The 17,500-nt window shown below is 47.3% G+C and overlaps 1 protein-coding gene across 6 annotated transcripts in view; it reads left to right on the top strand.

The window, feature by feature from the left end:
- Positions 1–17,500, top strand: part of LOC125288587 (bone morphogenetic protein receptor type-1B-like) — a 75,240-nt gene that overhangs the window by 42,585 nt on the left and 15,155 nt on the right. For 3 of the 6 annotated variants that reach the window (XM_048235060.1, XM_048235061.1, XM_048235062.1), the window contains one exon: positions 6,198–6,547. The exons of 2 other annotated variants lie outside the window; for them this stretch is intronic. In XM_048235060.1, coding sequence (XP_048091017.1) covers positions 6,439–6,547 — 109 coding nt within the window. In that variant the 5' untranslated portion in view covers positions 6,198–6,438. Of the gene's footprint in view, positions 1–6,197; positions 6,548–7,152; positions 7,270–17,500 lie in introns of those variants that run through there. One more of the 6 variants, XM_048235066.1, reaches the window with a different exon arrangement.

Below are 17,500 nucleotides of genomic sequence, written 5' to 3'. Positions count from 1 at the left end.
TACTCATAATGAACTCATAATCAAGGAGCTCAACATTGTTCCCATCCATAGTATATATTTCACTGTCACACATACATTTAGCAATAATGATACTGGCCTAGAGCTTTTCTTCCCTTCTCTGTGATAGTGTAAGACTTGAAGCTGTGTGTCCTTTTTGGGCGGGAAGTTGCTGTGTGTCCTACTTAGCTCATGTAGCGGTCGCTGACATGTAGTAACTGACTTCACATCGAGTCAATCTCGGAAATGAAAAAAGAAAACAAGAAATAAATGCTACTGAGTGATGCTCAGTCAAATAAAAAACGAAACGAGGTCTGGCTTGTTAAAAACAAAAGTGGCCACAGATGCAGACATGCACGTTCACCGCAGTTGCGCTCGTAGGATCTGGCCGATGACTCACGGTCTGGGGGTGGTACACACCTTTTCTTTTTTTTTCACAGCGGGCAGGACTTGCCCACTGTTTCCCTGTTGCGTGATGATACCTGTGGCTCAACCTCACTGGGCTGGTTCTTCCAGGTGTTTCTGTTTGGCCACCCCTCTCTCCCTGACACACCTTCTGATAGGTCAAACACTGCCCCCTGTGTCTCTCGGATATGGATACATGCCATTCGGACTCTGTAACGCACAACTTCAAAATCTCACAAGTGTGTCACTCAGCGTGTTGAGTGACGTCCAGGGGAAAACATATAGACCCACAGAGTGGGCGTTTGTGTGGCAAGAGCACGTTTGTCATGAGTGCACTGACGGCGATGTTTGCTTTGGCACGGATGGCATGTTTATGCAAAAGCGAGGGTGTTCGTTCGTGGTGGGAAGTGTGTGCAAGAGACGGGCACAGGTGAGACGTTTACGAGCGTGTCACTCACGTCATGGCATTTACAGGGCCTCTCCTCGCATTGGCTCTCTGCCACGGAGGAACTGTGTGGGCCTGAGACAGAGCCCCACACTTCTAATTGCAGGCTGTGAATTTTTATGAAGCAGGCAACGGCAGTAAAGGCAAATATGAGGATGCAGCACAGCATGTGCTCTCTCTCTCTGTGTGTGTGTGTCTGTGTGTGTCTGTGCGTGTTTGGATGTGCATATCAGCAATCAGGATTTCAGTATGAATCATTTTCATACAGTGCATACAATATTTCAGTATTTCAGACAGGTTTGATATTTTCAGAAAAGACTTTCTGGAAATCATTTTCTGGAATGATTTCAATTCAATGATTCATTTATTTCAAAATTCTTATTAAAATGTGCTCAGCTTCTTAAAAACTGTGAGCTTTCCCAGCACTTTGTCATAACATTTAACAAATCCAGCCACACAAGCTTTATCCCTTTATTGCTGCCTGATTTATGCTCCGAATGCCATATTTCAAGTAATGGATTAAACATTCTGTGATATTGCTGCCATTGCCTTTGGTGTGGTCAGTGAAATTGCTTTGTGAATACAGTGTGGGCAATGGGTCATCATGTGTTCATCATTGACCACTGTGGGAGGGGTTTCTATTCTGCTCTGCCTCATTCAAGCCACTGATGTGTCTGTATTGTGGGGCCAGTGAAACTAACTCGCATTGTTTTCTAATCAATCAGCGTTGAGTCGTCTGCATTCAGACCCCTCCGCGGGGAGGTGGAGTCCCTCGGACGCTTGCTTTCACGACGAGCCGCGTGGTCTCTCTCCTCCGGAGGAGCTCTCGCTGTGACGGTCTTCTCCACCTCAGTGTTTTCTTTTCTTTTTGCATTCTCGCTGGACAAAGCCCCAGTAGTGGAGCAATGTGCCTTAGCCATTGTGCTGGCCTTGCATATCTATGAAGACTCTCTCTCTCTTCATGAAGACTCTCCCTCTGTCTTTCTTTCTCGCTCTCTCTCTCTCTCTCTCTCTTTATCTCTCTCTCTCTCTCTCTCTCCTTCTCTCTCGCTCTCTCTCTTTCTTTCTTTCTCTCTCTCTCTCTCTCTCTCCTTCTCTCTCTCTCTCTCTCCTCCTTCTCTCTCTCTCTCTCTCTCTTTCTTTCTTTTTCTTTCTCTCTTTCTCTCCCTCTCTCTCTCTCTTTATCTCTCTCTCTCCTTCTCTCTCTTTCTCTCTCTCTCTCCCACTGTCTCTCACTCTTTGCTCGGAGGCTGTCCAAAAAGCAGAGTCCACTCCACTAAGTCCACTCACTGCTGGTGGTAAGGGTGGGGGGTTGGGGGGGTGTTGTTTTAAGCCACCCTTAATGGCCTGATAGTGAAAGGGTCAGATATCTCCCGATAAAATGTCTAGCCAGGAAAAAAAAATAAAAAAAAACCTACACCCAATCGTCAAATCTACACCCAAGCAGGCAAGGCTTAAGAGCACTGGGAAAAGTGCTCCCATGTCTGTTAGGACACTTATAGGGAGTCCCCCCACCTCACCACACTGCCGGAGTAGCAGGCCCTTGATCCCCCCTGTGTGTTGGGAGCAGGATTCCTTCCCATGCCAGACTGACTCATCCATCACCCGGGTCGCAAGCCTGGAATCCCCATAACAAGCACGGCCCTCCGGCTTCCATGGCTAGGGCTAGGAAGACGTCCGCTCCAGCGGAAAGGATGAAGGGGGTGATGACCGCTCAGGGGAGACAGGATGCCGGAGTCACCAGCTGGCGGGAGATATAGAAGTGATGTCAGGCACTTTTTTTCTCTCACTCTCTCTCTCTCTCTCTCTTCTCTCACTCTCTCTCTTCTCTCACTCTCTCTCTTCTCTCACTCTCTCTCTCTTCTCTCTCTCTCTTCTCTCACTCTCTCTCTCTTCTCTCACTCTCTCTTCTCTCACTCTCTCTCTTTTTCCCGCTCTTTCTTTTTTTTCTTCTGAGAGAAGGCGATGTAAGGATGGATAGGGATCCTGTGTGTGTGTGTGTGTGTGTGTGTGTGTGTGTGTGTGTGTGTGTGTGTGTGTGTGTGTGTGTGTGTGTGTAGTATGTGTGTATGAGGGGGAGTGTGTGTGTGTGTGTGTGTGTGTGTGTGTGTGTGTGTGTGTGTGTGTGTGTAGTATGTGTGTATGAGGGGGAGTGTGTGTGTGTGTGTGTGTGTGTGTGTGTGTGTGTGTGTGTGTGTGTGTGTGTGTGTGTGTGTGTATGTGTGTATGAGGGGGAGTGTTCTTTCCACATCTGCATGCAGCTGTCCCAGCCATCCAAGGAAGGGCATGGCTCTTTCCCAGATTCCTGTGAAAATGGAATTGATCCGCGGGGGCCATCTCTCTCCGCGTCTGCCCGCGCTGGACCAGAGAGGGGGCTTTAGGGTCGGGGGCTTGGGAAGCGGGACGTCCGTCTCCCATGGCACGCATTCCAGCGGCGGCCAGCGTAACCCAAGCCATCCGGGTCCCGCCACGGCCCTCTCTCTGCTCTCTCTCCCTCCTGCTCCCTTTGTTCCTCGGCGGAGCTGTGAATTTTGCGGTTGTCCCTCTGATTTTCTCGCAGCGTGAAGAGTGCAGGGGATAGAGAGAGAGAGGGGAGACAGGGTCCATCTGTGACCTCGCTCTCATCCTGCCTCGGGTTTCTACACCAACAGTGCTCTGTTTGTGCGAGCACTCCGAGTTCACGATCCCCTTCCATGCCCAGTAAAATATTTGGCCACATTAAAATTCTCCTGTCAGCTTGTACATTTACAAAAAGCGACCAGATGGACTGCTTGTCCTCAACTGTGAGACAAATAGCCACATGCTACCCAAATCAGCAAACAACCGAAGCATCTTTCAGTTAGCTCACTGGCTCCTTAAAGAGTTCCTCCCACCAATCATGGAGTGGGCACATCTTACTAGTTTATTGAAGAGAACCAAGCCCATGTAAGTACATAAAAATATGAAAAGCTCTACCTGGAAAATGTCTACTGCTATGTGGAAACTCGAATTCGGCCAATTAGCAGTGTTAAAGTTGTACAGTCTTCACATGCAAGCAGGAGAGGAAATGGGGAAAGATTTTTAAGAGAGTTGTTTTTGTGTGATGAGTAGGAGATTGTTATCTGGAGGCCTTAACACTTCTCCTCCCAACACCCACCCTCTTTTCCTCCACGGCTGTAGGGCCGACCTAACCACCCCCCGCTGTGTGTTTGGTAGCACTCAGGGGGAGCCTCTGACCCCACTCATTGCACCCCGGCCTGGGCCACTATCCAGAGGGGTCAGCCTTATCACGTGTAATCCAGTTTGCAGAGCAAATGAGCGCTGACAGGTCCAGATTAAGAGGGGTGAAAACCAGCCGCCCCCCCCCCATCACTGCCCGGCTGCCGTCTCTCTAAGTGAAGTAGCAGGGCCCTGAGAGAGCTCTGGGTCCCGGTCCACTCGTAAAACTGCTGTGAAGAGGCTACATGCCTGTTTGTCAAAGTGCTCTTCATAAACTTGTGAATGTTCTAGAATGTTCTGGTTCTAGAGCACTGCATATTGCTAGATGCCTGTATGTCAAAGTGTTCTTCATAAACTTGTGAATGTTCTAGAATGTTCTGGTTCTAGAGCACTGCATATTGCTAGATGGCTGTATGTCAAAGTGCTCTTCATAAACTTGTGAATGTTCTAGAATGTTCTGGTTCTAGAGCACTGCATATTGTTAGATGCCAGCAGAGCCTTATAGATCTATCTATATGGCTTTGGATGCCAGTATGTCAAAGTGCGCTTCTCTAAGCTTGTGAATGTTCTAGAATCTTTTAGTTCTAGAGCACTCTGTGTTTTTCAGTTCCTCTGTTTGATAAACACATACATTTGTTTTCTAGAAATTCTGGTTGCCGTAGTTTGATAGATTCTGATCGAGTACTGTGTTGGCCACAGCACAGTACATTCAAAGAAGTACGATTTAACCTCATTGTTTAATATAATGGTCTTGGTTCCAAAAGCACTATTGATCAATTGTGTGCCACACACAGATGTGAGTTTTGTGTGAGGGGAGCTAATGTCATTCAAATCTGTTTCATATGCCATCGTCCCAGTGTGGTGTTTAGCCCCGAGTTAGAACCAGCAGAGATCTAACACAATAGGCCCCAGGGGTCCCTTGTGGAGAGGGGTGCAGGGAGTGGGGGCATGCCCTGGGACACTGACTTGGTGTGGGTGGGGAAGGGGAGGAAGTGGGCTTCGGAGAGCTGGAGGGTTGTCCTCTGAAGAAGCCACAGGGCCTTTTTTTACGTTTCTCAAAGGGGTGATTTATCATCCTACAGTCGGTGGATATGGAAATCATTTTGGTGCACCGAGCTCGACCGGGTGATGGTTTTGAGCGGGCGGGATAGTAAAATTGGGATGGGTGGTGACCACTCCTCAAAGGAAAAAACGGGATTAAAAAAAACAATTGATGTGTGTAGATGGTCACATGTTTTGATTCAGAGGGAATCTGTCGTTGCTTCTCACGTCACACCGAATGATGGGTTCCAACTAATACTATAAAAAATACTACGTATACGTGCATGTGTGAACTTGCAAAGAATATACACAGACAAACACTGGCATTCTGCTTTGTTGTAAAAGAGCTACTCATGTGTGGCCAGCCCGTTGAAGCCCAAGACTGGCACGCTATGGGCCCAAATGCATCCATCCCATTGGCCAGTTGGGGTGGACATATAGGGAGTAGGACCCACCCCCCCCCCCCCGCCCCTAATTATTTTTCCTGCGAAATACTCCCCCAGCCAACTTGATGTAATCTTTGTAATAGCTCAGTTAATCGGCTTAAGTCGTCACCCACAAAAAAAGGGTCTTTTTTGCTAAAGGAATTTGTCCAGGCATTTTTTTTTTCTTTTTTTTTTGGTGTGCGATTAGTGTGAAGAGGGTGTGCCAGAGGACGAAGGTGTGGGTGCTAATCGTTGGATGTGTGAACGGCGGTTTGGTGGTTTTAACATTCTAGGCTTTCACTCTCACCATTGTGCATTGGAATCGCTCTGTCAATGATTGATCAAGATGACGCGGCCGGCTACTTAAGAGTGAAGTGGCACATATTTCAAAAATGTAAGGTGGCTTTCGTAGTGTTGTAAGAGGTTGAGGGTGTGTTGACATGATGAATGTGACATGAGCGTTAATGTGATCAGCGTTAATCTCAGACGCAGTTATCAACTGCTTCTTTATTTTCTGTTTGGTGACCAGTCGGGGGGTGGAGGTGTTTCCATAAAAGAGTGTAGAAAAGAGTTGGAGGGAGGGAGACAGAGAGAGAGAGAGAGAGAGAGAGAGAACACCCTCTTTCCCACCCCTTTCTCTCTCTCTCTCTCTCTCTCTCTCTCTCTCTCTCTCTCCCCCCTCCCAGCCTCGGAGGCCGTCAGTGTCGGAGTTTCCACCGAGCGGAACAGTGTGCTCTCTTCTGTCCGTCTCCATCCTCTCTCCACCCGGTGACAGGATCAAGTGTGTCAGCGTGTGTGTGAGTGTGTGTGTGTGTGTGTGTGCATGCGCGCCTGGAGTGGCCATCTACCTCTTCCGTCGCGTCTGAAACCTCAGGGACCCCCTCCCCCTGCCGCCCCCCCTCGGGCTGTTTTGGCAGGCGCGGTGGGATGCTGTGTCCGAGCCCGTCCACTGATCGCCGTGTCCTCTTGCCGCCGCTGTGCCGTCTGCTGCTGCTGCTGGCGCTTCCGCTGGCCTATCTGCTGGGCACCTCGGAGGGTGAGTACCATCACGAAGCGTTTGCGTCTCTCTCGCACACTGCCTCGCTCACCTGTGCCACCTCCACAACCTCTACCTCTCCACCTGACCAGGGCCCCTTTGTGCCGCGGGCTGCTCCGCTCGTGGGTTGTGGACAGATGAGCTGACGGACAACTCACAGGACAAACTCAGTGTATTTCACGTCTGTGTTGGTGCTGCAGGTCTGACGCACTAATGACGTGAAAATGTTTGTTTGTGTGTTTGTTTGTGTGTTTGTTTGTGTGTTTGGGTTGTATGTCTGTGTCCTAGTTCAGGGCTAGTTTGGCTCAGGAGGTAGTTGGGCTGACAGGTTGCTCCTCTAGTCCCAGTGCTCTGTGGATGGAGGTCTCCTGTGCTTGGCTGCTGCTCAGGGAGACATGCAGCGGAGACAGTGCTGTGGGAGACAGACTGCATCTCCCTACTGTGGTGTTTATGTCTGTGTGTGTTTGTGTCTGTCTGTCTGTCTGTCTGTGTGTGTGTGTGTGTGTGTGTGGCTGTCTGTCTGTGTGTGTGTGTGTGTGTTATGATCTACATGTCAGTCTGTGAGCGTTCGCATACCCAATACCACCCTTCCCTCGCTACGTGTTTGGAATATTTCTAAAGTCAGACGCCAATTAGTCATATTCTGCAGATTCTTGGACGGAATACCTCCAGGCGAGGTTGGGGAATCTGAACTGGTGTTGGTATTGTGGTTGCTGCAACAGGTGGGAAGCATTGAAATATTGATTTTATTTTGCTCCTCGGTGTGGTAGAGAATTGACTCGGATGGTTGCGCGTGTGTTGGTGTGGGGTTTGCCTGCTAGTCTGAGCAGCCTTCAGGGTTTGTCTAGATGGTTGCGTGTGTGTTGGTGTGGGGTTTGCCTGCTAGTCTGAGCAGCCTTCAGGGTTTGTCTAGATGGTTGCGTGTGTGTTTGTGTGGGGTTTGCCTGCTAGTCTGAGCAGCCTTCAGGGTTTGTCTAGATGGGGGAGAAGTACACTGAGTTGTCAGGCACTTGTTAAACACACAGTTGGGCGTCAAGCTGTAAAAGCAATCCAGCTCCCATGCTGAAGCACACACACACTAATACACACACACACACACTTACAAATATGCAGTTTTTGCACAATACACACATGCACACACACACACACACACACGCACACACACACACACACACACACACACACAAACTAGAAACCCTTTCACACACACATGCAAGTAGTGAAACACTAACCCTGCCACATGCACTGGTTCAGAAGCCTTGGAAGCCCCCGCGTCTCTGTCCCATGTGGGAGGTGGACACATATGACTGTCCACCTGGCTTCATCTCTGATGGCCATCTGTTGTACAGTATAGAACCTTTCAAGAGAGTTCCATTATCAGCATCATAGTTGGCCCCACAAGGCTTCCGTTTTAACATTCTATATGTTATCTTAATGCAGAGGAAGTAGATTTGGGAACCAAATAGAACGTTCAAGCATTGTTTTTGTTTTTATTGTTGAAAGGGTCTATGTCTATTACGCCGCGGCATTGGTTGTTCATGCACACAATGTTGTTGTGAATCTTCTGTCTTCATATAAAATGTCACTAGACACTCTAGCAGTGATTTTAAAAAGGAACATATCACGTGAAGGAACATATCAGTGGTTAGACACATAAGAGGACTCATCATGCACTTCATGCATTTTCATATTGAAAGATGTGTTATGCGATACGTTTGGCACACGGGGGTTTGTTCACCCGCAGTGATAAAATCATAAAACGCAACAAGTACCTGTGGGACGTTCATTTCTACAGGACAATTTTTGAAAATCAATGATGTAGTTCTAACCACAGTTGGTATCGAATAGTAATTGCTTATTGAACAGTGGACACATAATCCAATCCCAGCATAGTAACTCAGTCCCTTCCAGAACCACTGTCGTCCCCTAATCTATACTTCAACTTGATTTGTAATGTGTTTACCACCTGCATGAACCATTTATATTCAGTAAGTTGCTCCTTGGAAGTGAATATGGAGAAACTAAAGCATATATCAAGAGAAGTATTATAAGTATACTTTGAAGTTTTTTTTAATGGAAGGTTATTTGTTTAGAGCTGTTTTTTGCGCTGCTTAGTACCTACAGAACCCTTGTGTTGTTTTCAGTCATACTTTATCTAATTTTGTTTTAGATATATTACATATACCGGTATACACAGTCTTTACTGTTAATATTAATGTAGAGGCCATAGAAGACTCCTCTGTCCGTTATGGTACATCAGTGGCTGCTGTGTACATTCCTGAGTTCATGCCCGCCGTTTCATTAAAGCAAAATTTACAATCATGGAATTTTCCAGAAGTACTTTGACTCACACAAACAGCCTTCACAAGGCCGTCTTGGTTTGCTCAAGTCATCGCAGACTGATAAAGTTGAAGCTCAAGCCGCCCACAGAGTGCGCTGCTTTGGTTTCAAGGTCAGCATCTGAAGATATACTTCGGTTTCAAGGTCAGCATCTGAAGATATACTTCAGTTTCAAGGAAAGCATCTGAAGATACTGTAATGCAAGGCCCAGAGACTGGCTGCCGACAGACGAACCCTGCCCTGTGTCTACACATCCTTGTGGACATTTCTTAGCTGTTCACTGCCTCTCATTGGCTTAGCTGAAAACTTACATCACCAAGTTAACCATAATATAATGTTTTTTTTTTATAAAGTTAACTATACTATAATGTATTTTTATGAAGTTAACCATAATATAATGTTTTTCTGTCCACTTCTGTTTACATTTGTACACCACACTCTTCTGATCGCACGCGTCTGTTCTGTCCCACGGAAAGTTATCAGTGACGCTTGGCGCAGGGCGAATTTTGAAATGTCATGTCATGCCATGTCAAGTTGTGTAGCACAATGATGTAAACAGCGGCAAAGCTGATTCTAGGATTCTGTAGCTAATAATATTTAGAAAGAGAAGTGATAACGAGAATGCTACATTATGTGTGAAATGCTAGGTCAGCATATTGCTCTGTGAGTGCAGCGAAATGACGGAGGCTTGTGAAACAGAGACCAGTGAAATGACGGAGGGTTGTTCCGAGCGCAGAGTTCCATGTTTCAGAGCTCTGCAGTGTTCGCTTGTGCATCCCCACTGTAGCAGGGCAGCTGTTCCTCGTTTGGAGCTTGCGGTGTATTGCCAAGGTTGCCAAAACAAATGGGCTTTTTTTGAAGGGGCAGGGACCCTTGGGCCAGGGGCGCACAGGCACTCTCTCAACACAGCATCCTGTCCCTGACCAAAACCCTGCATTGCAAATACAGCCTTTGCATCTGATCATTGACCAGTCACATCTTAGCTGAAGCACATACTGTAGGCCAATCAGAGATGCACAGTCAAATCTACTGAAAAGTGGAGGCCTGATAGATAGATACTTTGATGACACACAACAATGTTGATGGTATTTGATTTAGCTCAATCCGGTGAAAAAGAAAATAAATAAATGTCAAAATAAAAATAAATAAAACAAATTGGATACAATTATGCCTAGGAATAGTTTCTTTCTACATCCCTATGGAACCTCATTTGCTCCCAGTCTACTGTGTTCTCCTCAACACACCTTCACAGAATGGGCTAAAATGCATAATCATACAGAAACAATTCATGGCATGCACACCTGTCACAAAAGGAGATAAATGAGATGGCGTACATTAAGATCATGTAAAAAGGTTATCGTACATGACAATGTCTCTGTGTGCTTTGAGAAAGCACTATAGAAATGCAAGTTGTTGTAACATTTTTTTTACAAAGCAGTCTCATCATTGTTTTCCTCATTGTGTTCATTCAAAAATTCTGGGCCATCTTCTGTCGTTCAGTTGTGTCAGCAGGCAAAGCAAGGTCACTGTGCCCTGCTTGTGTGTCTCCCATGTTGACCTTCAGTGCTGATTAAGGAGCAGGGATATGTTTATCTCACACGGTCTCAACTCCCTGTCCGTCCACACTGTCCTTTAAAGTAAACATTCCAAACCAGCTGGGCTTCTGCTGGGAAGTGAAGATAAAAAGGGTTGCAATGAGGATTTTCATTTGTAGGACATTATCCCATTTTTTTTCTCATCACAATTGCAAATTGTGAAATAAAGTTAAGCCGTTGTCTATCTGCAGTGGTGAGTGTGTGTCTGTCTCTGTGTGTGTGTGTGTGTGTGTGTGTGTGTGTGTGTGTGTGTCTGCGTGTGTGGGTCTGCATGCGTGTGTGTGTGTGTGTGTGTGTGTGTGTGTGTGTGTGTGTGTGTGTGTGTGTGTGTGTGTGTGTGTGTGTGTGTGTGTGAGTGTGTGAGTAGTGTGTGTGTGTATGTGTGTGAGTAGTGTGTGTGTGAGTAGTGTGTGTGTGTGTGTGTGTGTGTGTGTGTGGGAGTGCAGTTTGAGGACTGTCGGTGGGGGCAGGTGGGTTGAGGAGCAGAGCTGTGCTCTGTGAACAGAAGCGAAAAAGCAGCAGTCTGTGAGAGCAGTCAACCTCCTTCTCTCCCTTTCTCCCTCTCTCTCTCTCTCCCTCTCTCCCTCCCTCTCTTTTTCTCTCTCTTCTCTCTCTCCCTCTCTCTCTCCTTCTCTCCCTCTCTCCCCTCTCCTTCTCTCCCTCTCCCTCTTTCTATCCCTCTCTCTCCTCTCCCTCCCTCTCTTTCTCTCCTTCTCTCCCTCCCTCTTGTCCCGTCCCAGGCTGGCCCAGACACTTCCTGACAGGATGCAGATCATGTTCCCCAAACAGAACCCGATCCACAGACAAGACCCTGCTCCCGCACTCCTGGGTGTGTGTGTGTGTGTGTGTGTGTGTGTGTGTGTGTGTGTGTGTGTGTGTGTGTGTGTGTGTTCCCGTGTGTCTGTGTGTATGTGTGTGTATGTGTGTGTGTGTTTGTGTGTGTGTGTGAAGGGGGGGGTTGACTGCACCTGTGGATCTGTAGGAAAAATAAGAGCCAAAGGACAGAGAGAAAGAGAGAGAGAGAGAGGAGAGTTGAGTAGAGTTCCAGATTAGCACAGTCCATACATCTCCACATCCCAGCCCACCCCACTCACCTCCTGGCCATCACAGCCTGACTCAGTGGACCGAGGGCTCGCTGGACGCCTGGAGCAAGCAGAGCTCCCATAGGGCACTCTAGCTCAGATTGAGTCGTTTCCACAGGCCTGTTCCTCTCTGGGATAGCCCAAACATGCCTGCTCCTCTCTGGGATAGCCCAAACATAGCAGAGAGCAGAGATCATGGGCAGATAGCGCTGTCATATATGTCCAGTTTACTTAAGTTTACTAGGGACACTTGAGAGTTTTCTTATGCCACATAATTTTCCTCCAGGTGTGCTTCGGGGTGTGTCCAGCTTCTGGCCAGCCCCTTGGGGACATCTGCTGAGGTGTGTGTGTGTGTGTGTGTGTGTGTGTGTGTGTGTGTGTGTGTGTGTGTGTGTGTGTGTGTGTGTGTGTGTGTGTGTGTGTGTGTGTGTGTGTGTGTGTGTGTGGGGGGTTAGGGTTAGCTGGCCTCCACAGCTAAGGAGTGACATTTTTACTTCTAAAAGTATAGGTACGATAACATTGACATTTATGAAAGTGTGACATTTGCGATGAGATGGATGACATGTTAGACATAGTTAGAATTGATTTGAAAAGAGGTTTTGGGTTTCCCTGTTGCTTGTCATCGTAGACACTTCATTCTAAGAGACGGTCCTGAGGCTAGTCTGTCACTCCCACTAATGGTCACTGCCAGCCACAGAACACACTAATGGATAGAATCTGTCCCCGCTTGCAAAGACTGCCCCCAAACACAGCAACATCACCATCTCCAGCTACAACAGGGTATGCTTTACACACACACACACACACACACACACACACACACACACACACACACACACAGTCCCTCTGTTCTCGCTCACAAGAGAGACATGATGGACAAGGAGCAGGTGGAGCTGATGCTGGCATTTCATTAAACCAAGGGTATTATCCGGGAGGTATTATCTGGGATTCTTGTGGTATTCCCGTTGTGTCTAAAAATGGTGTGGAAGAAGCGAGCTCACACAGCGTGCGCTGTCCTGGGGAAGAGCTCCCCTCGGCTCCAAACGATGCACTTGTTTTTGTTCCCACACAGACTCGCCTGATAGCCAGCTGCTGTGTATTGACCAGTCCCTTCTGAATAGTGGACATGTTTAAATATGTGACTTTTTTTACTGATTTATTTGAATAGCCCCTGGTGTCTGTGACATCCTTGAGGGGATGTGTGGCAGACTTTGCCCATTTATTTGTAGTGTTGATATGTTGTGGCTGGGTTACACGAGTCACACCTTTTTTGTCTGCTAAGCTCATATGACGAGATGGTTTGCTGGAGATTTCTTTTAGGGAAATGATCAGAGGGCCTCCATGGTTCTGAGCCACAAGCCAATTGTGTATGTCCAGGCAGAGAAAGCCGATCACAGAGACATAACGTATCATCCGCTGTTGCTTTGTGTCATGAAGGAGAGGCTCTTTTATCAGATTGACTTTTTCAAAAGCTTCGAGAAGGCCATCAGATTAGACAGGTGCTTCCCAGGTAAATGAGCTAGCACCTGGTAACAGCACGCACGCACACACACACACACACACACACACACACACACACACACACACACACACACACACACACACACACACACACACACACACACACACAGACAGAGCTTCAGGCTGTGTTTTCCTTTGTCCAGAATGGGAAATGGAAAGATTAATGCAAAGCAGTGCAGCAGTAGCCATCAGTTGTTTAGTGGGATACCATTAACGAATAGACCTGCCTGCTCTTTGATCCATTGCCGCTGTCAGTTCAAGTTGTAAAAGCTGTGAAATACCATGGATCTGTGAATATAGCAGTTCTATGGAAACAAAGCAACATTATACAAGGACATAACACACATGGAGTGTATCGGCAGCGCACAATGAGCTGACAAATCCGGAGCACACAAATAGCTTTTAGAATATTTCACTTAATAGGTGCAAATGTTGAGGAGGTCGTTTGCAGCTATTTAATATTCTGAAGGTTATTCATGTGCTCCAGCTTTTCCATTGGGTGAATTCTTCAGTGGCCCGTTGTGTGTTGCTGATTCTGCTGTCCTGTTCTGTAAGCACGGGCTCGAGGACTGACCTCAAGTGATACCCTTTTCACACATTTAGTGTGTGTTAATGGTGTTTGCACAGCATCACCATCATGGATAGGCGGTGGTGATGTCTCCACACATCTTTGTTTAGCAATGCTCCACATGAGACCCAAGACTTTTTTATGACTGCTCATCCCCAGGGGTGGGTGGAGCAGGTCTTGTGGTGGTGGTGGGAGCGGGGGTTGGGGGTTGGGGGCTCCTTGATGTCAGCCCCATAAATTCTGTGGATGTTGGTCACGGAAGGGATATGGACACCCTCCTGGCCTGGCCTCTTCATCATGACACAGAGATCTCCTGAAGAAAGGGCCCAGTGCGGAACTAATTGGTGGCTCAGAGAAAGACTTGCAGAGAAGAGAGAGAGGGAGAGAGAGAGAGAGAAATAAAGGTTAGGAGGAAAAACTTACCAGAAAAGAGAGAGAGTATACGAAAGTGTGAGAAAAGGTATGGACAGAGAGAGAAAGTGAGAGAGAGAGAGAAAGAAAGAGAGAGAGAGAAAACGTTAAACACAGGCCTCCTCGACCGGAGAATGTGGAGTGGCGGTGCGAGATGGACCGGAGCTCTCCGCTTTGTCACGCTGTCATGCCCTTCACACGGTGTTTGCTGCAGAGAGGGTGGAGGCCCCTTTGAAGTGGAGAAGGGTTAAGGGGCGGAGGTCCTGCTCAGGCTAAGGGCTGCGTGAGTGATTTATGGAGCCGTCTAGGGCGGAGTGCCAGAGCTCGGCGAGGTCAGAGTTGCCCACACCGGCCCAGAGAGGCATTCCCCAGGACGCCTCCTCCTTTTTGACGGCAAGATTTACTCTCGGCACCTGGAGAAATGTTACGTCCGGTGCTCGGTGCTCTTAGGAGGGGTCACACGGTGTGGTCGAGAGTCTCAAAACATCAAACGCCACATGGACATCTCATTCCCAGCCAATCAGCCCCCAGTGTGTCTGAGGCGGGCTTCTAAAAGTACACCTCAGCATAACAAAAACATACGGGTAGCGTTACATTGATTTGGCTCACTTGAACACAATTGGCAAACTTCAGTGTGTGTGTGTGTGTGTGTGTGTGTGTGTATGTGTGTGTGTGTGTGTGTGTGTGTGTGTGTGTGTGTGTGTGTGTGTGTGTGTGTGTGTGTGTGTGTGTGTGTGTGTGTGTGTGTGTGTGTGTGTGTGTGTGTTTATGCATTTGCAGGTGTGTTTTTTCTATTTTCACATTTGTATTACTATCAATTGATGATTGATAGTAATACAAATTTGTTCTGGCAGTAGAAGCAGCTGTGAATGCCCTTTGCTGTATCTGTTCTTTAGACTTATTAGGAACTTACTGTAAGTGTGTGGAATGTGTCTTTAGCTCAATGGGACTTCAGTTGTGCATGACTTTATTTTGTGCATGTTTGTGTAGCACCTTTAACAATGCACCTTGTCTGAAGGTCTGTCCCCCCAAAAGTAGTGAGACAAAATAACTCTTGTTTTATTATTTATACATTTGTTTAGTGTCTCATTATTGGTAACTGACGTTCCTTTATTGTATTTCAGAAGAGCTAATGCACATAGTCAGGCCTTGTTGACTGTACTTCATAAAGCCTCTAAGAAAAGGCCTGTCTACCAGTCAGTCAACAGATAGGACTGTTTACTATGAAGTAATTGCTGTTAGTAGCCAAAATGCTTTTCCCCCAATAGAGAATTCACATAAGCAGTGGCATAAAATAATGTGATATACAGTATGTTTACATGTTTTCTTTTGAAGTATTATATGACTCACACATGGATTTAGATTCTCATTCCACATTTGCTATCATTTGATATCATTCTGCTCTCTCCTTTTGGCTTGAACAGAGCCCAACATACGATCCTTCAGAAGGGTTTCCAGAATGTTTACAGACTAGGTGGAGCTCAGTGGAGGCAGTGTGCTTTTGTGGCAGTCAGAGATTAGCTTTTCACGTCGCCGACCCGCAAGACTAATGGTGCGTATCAGGGCTGTGTCCCCGCGGGACTCCCCCCATTATCCAGGCAACGCAGAGAGCCTGGGCCCACGGGCTATCTGTTTCCCAGTGCTCCGGCTCCTTTTAGCCCAGCGTTCACTGCGTCCTCTCTCACTCCGGCCCGCCAGAGTTACCAAGAGGCAAATGCAGCCTAGCTTTATCGCATGGCAGCCAACGCTGTGTTTGTGAAGGTGAAGTTGATTCCTGATAAGCTTTTTCCCTCCGCTGTTGCGATCTTTTCAGGGGGAGGTGTGTGTGTGTGTGTGTGTGTTTTCACGGTACTCTGTGGTGGATGCCATTGCTCCGGCACGGTGTGGCAGGGGGAATGATAGTGACAGTTGTCAGGGTTATCGGCGACGGGAGGTCTTAATCCAAGCTCTTGTTTCAGATCGGAGCAGCTGTTGGAGCCGATAAAAGTGGCGTCTCGTGTTTGACCCGACATGCTGTTATGTCCCATAAGTGCTGTTCTGCGGTTAGAGAAAGTCAAAGGATGTTAAATCATAGTGTAGTGAGAAATTCCAGAGTGTATGCATTTTAACATTAATTTTAATCATCACCCTAGCCTTTGATCATGCCAAACCCTTTGTCGACCAAACTGCTCTTGTGACCTTGTCAATCAAATGCTCACATGACCCATTTTTACTAGACGATCATGAGAACCACATGGGGACACATGACGACAATTTATCAGTTGATGATGAGTCCTTTCCTCTTGACACAATCAAAGAGGGTGGGCTACACTTTAAATGCAGAGGGAAGACGCAGCTCTAGAGGTTCAGTTGGCCACCGCCATAAGCGGTGAGCTATGCTGGCCTCCGAGCTCGTAGTTCTAACACCATTGTTAACCAATAAATGTTTCACCATGTTTTCAGTTTTCAAACCTGCCTCTGTCTGCTTGCACTCAATTTTTCTTACAACAATAGCGCTGTGAAATAATGTTGTCATTAACTGTAGATTGCCCATAGCTTTACAAATAACACTCCATATTTCCCCCAAGAAGCAAAATGTATGCATACAGAACTATTTTACCACAGTTATGATTCAGCAGACGTGCAATAAGTCATTAGAGCAGGCGAAGAAGAATGGCTCTCTGTTGAAGGTGGCCAAATAAAAATGGCTTCCTCGTGGGAGGACGGCGCGTATCTCGAGGCTCCCTGCCGTGTTTACATCTCGTAAGGCCTTTAAGAGGCTGCAGTCGGTAATGAGGCCTCTCGCGCGCTGTGCTCCAAGAGAAAGGGGCCCCTCCTGGCCCCCAGGCTCCAGTCAGAACAGGCCCCGAAAATGCCCCCCATTTCCTGGAATGCCAGCCTGACCCTGGGGACGAGGAGGGGTGGGGGGAGGAGAGGGCAGGGTGGGTCAGGGGAGGGGACGGAAAGGGTGTTTCTCTGCCCACCTTTTTTTTTAATGGCCACTATCAATCGTATAGGTGGCAAAAGCAGTTATTCAAGTAGTTATTCCTGGGAATGAGAGGACACTAGCCACGAAGAGGGGAGTGTTTGGGGAACAGTGCTAAGGGTTCTAAAAATGGTGGCTTCAGGAAAGCCATGGCTGTAGTGTGTAGTGTTAAGGAGCTGTGTGTTGAGTGAATCTCTTGGTGTTGGGGCCAGGTGGTGGGTGACCTCACACAGCCCGAACTTTACTGTCTGTTCTCCCCTCTCCGACTAGACAAAGACATCGGAGTGAGAAGCACTTCTCATCTCTGGGTTTGTGTACTCCTTCATGAGAGTTTTTCTGTAAAACAAAGTGGGATCTGGGGAAGCTCATCATGACTCATGATTAACTGGGAGGTTGCTTTCAAAAACGAAAAGTTTTCCACATTTGTATGGAATGAGAAACGTGTGTGTGTGTGTGCATTTGTGTGATTGT

Source organism: Alosa alosa, chromosome 23 (assembly GCF_017589495.1).
Source record: "Alosa alosa isolate M-15738 ecotype Scorff River chromosome 23, AALO_Geno_1.1, whole genome shotgun sequence".
NCBI lineage: Eukaryota > Metazoa > Chordata > Actinopteri > Clupeiformes > Clupeidae > Alosa > Alosa alosa.
This window is presented reverse-complemented; position numbering and strand designations above follow the sequence as displayed.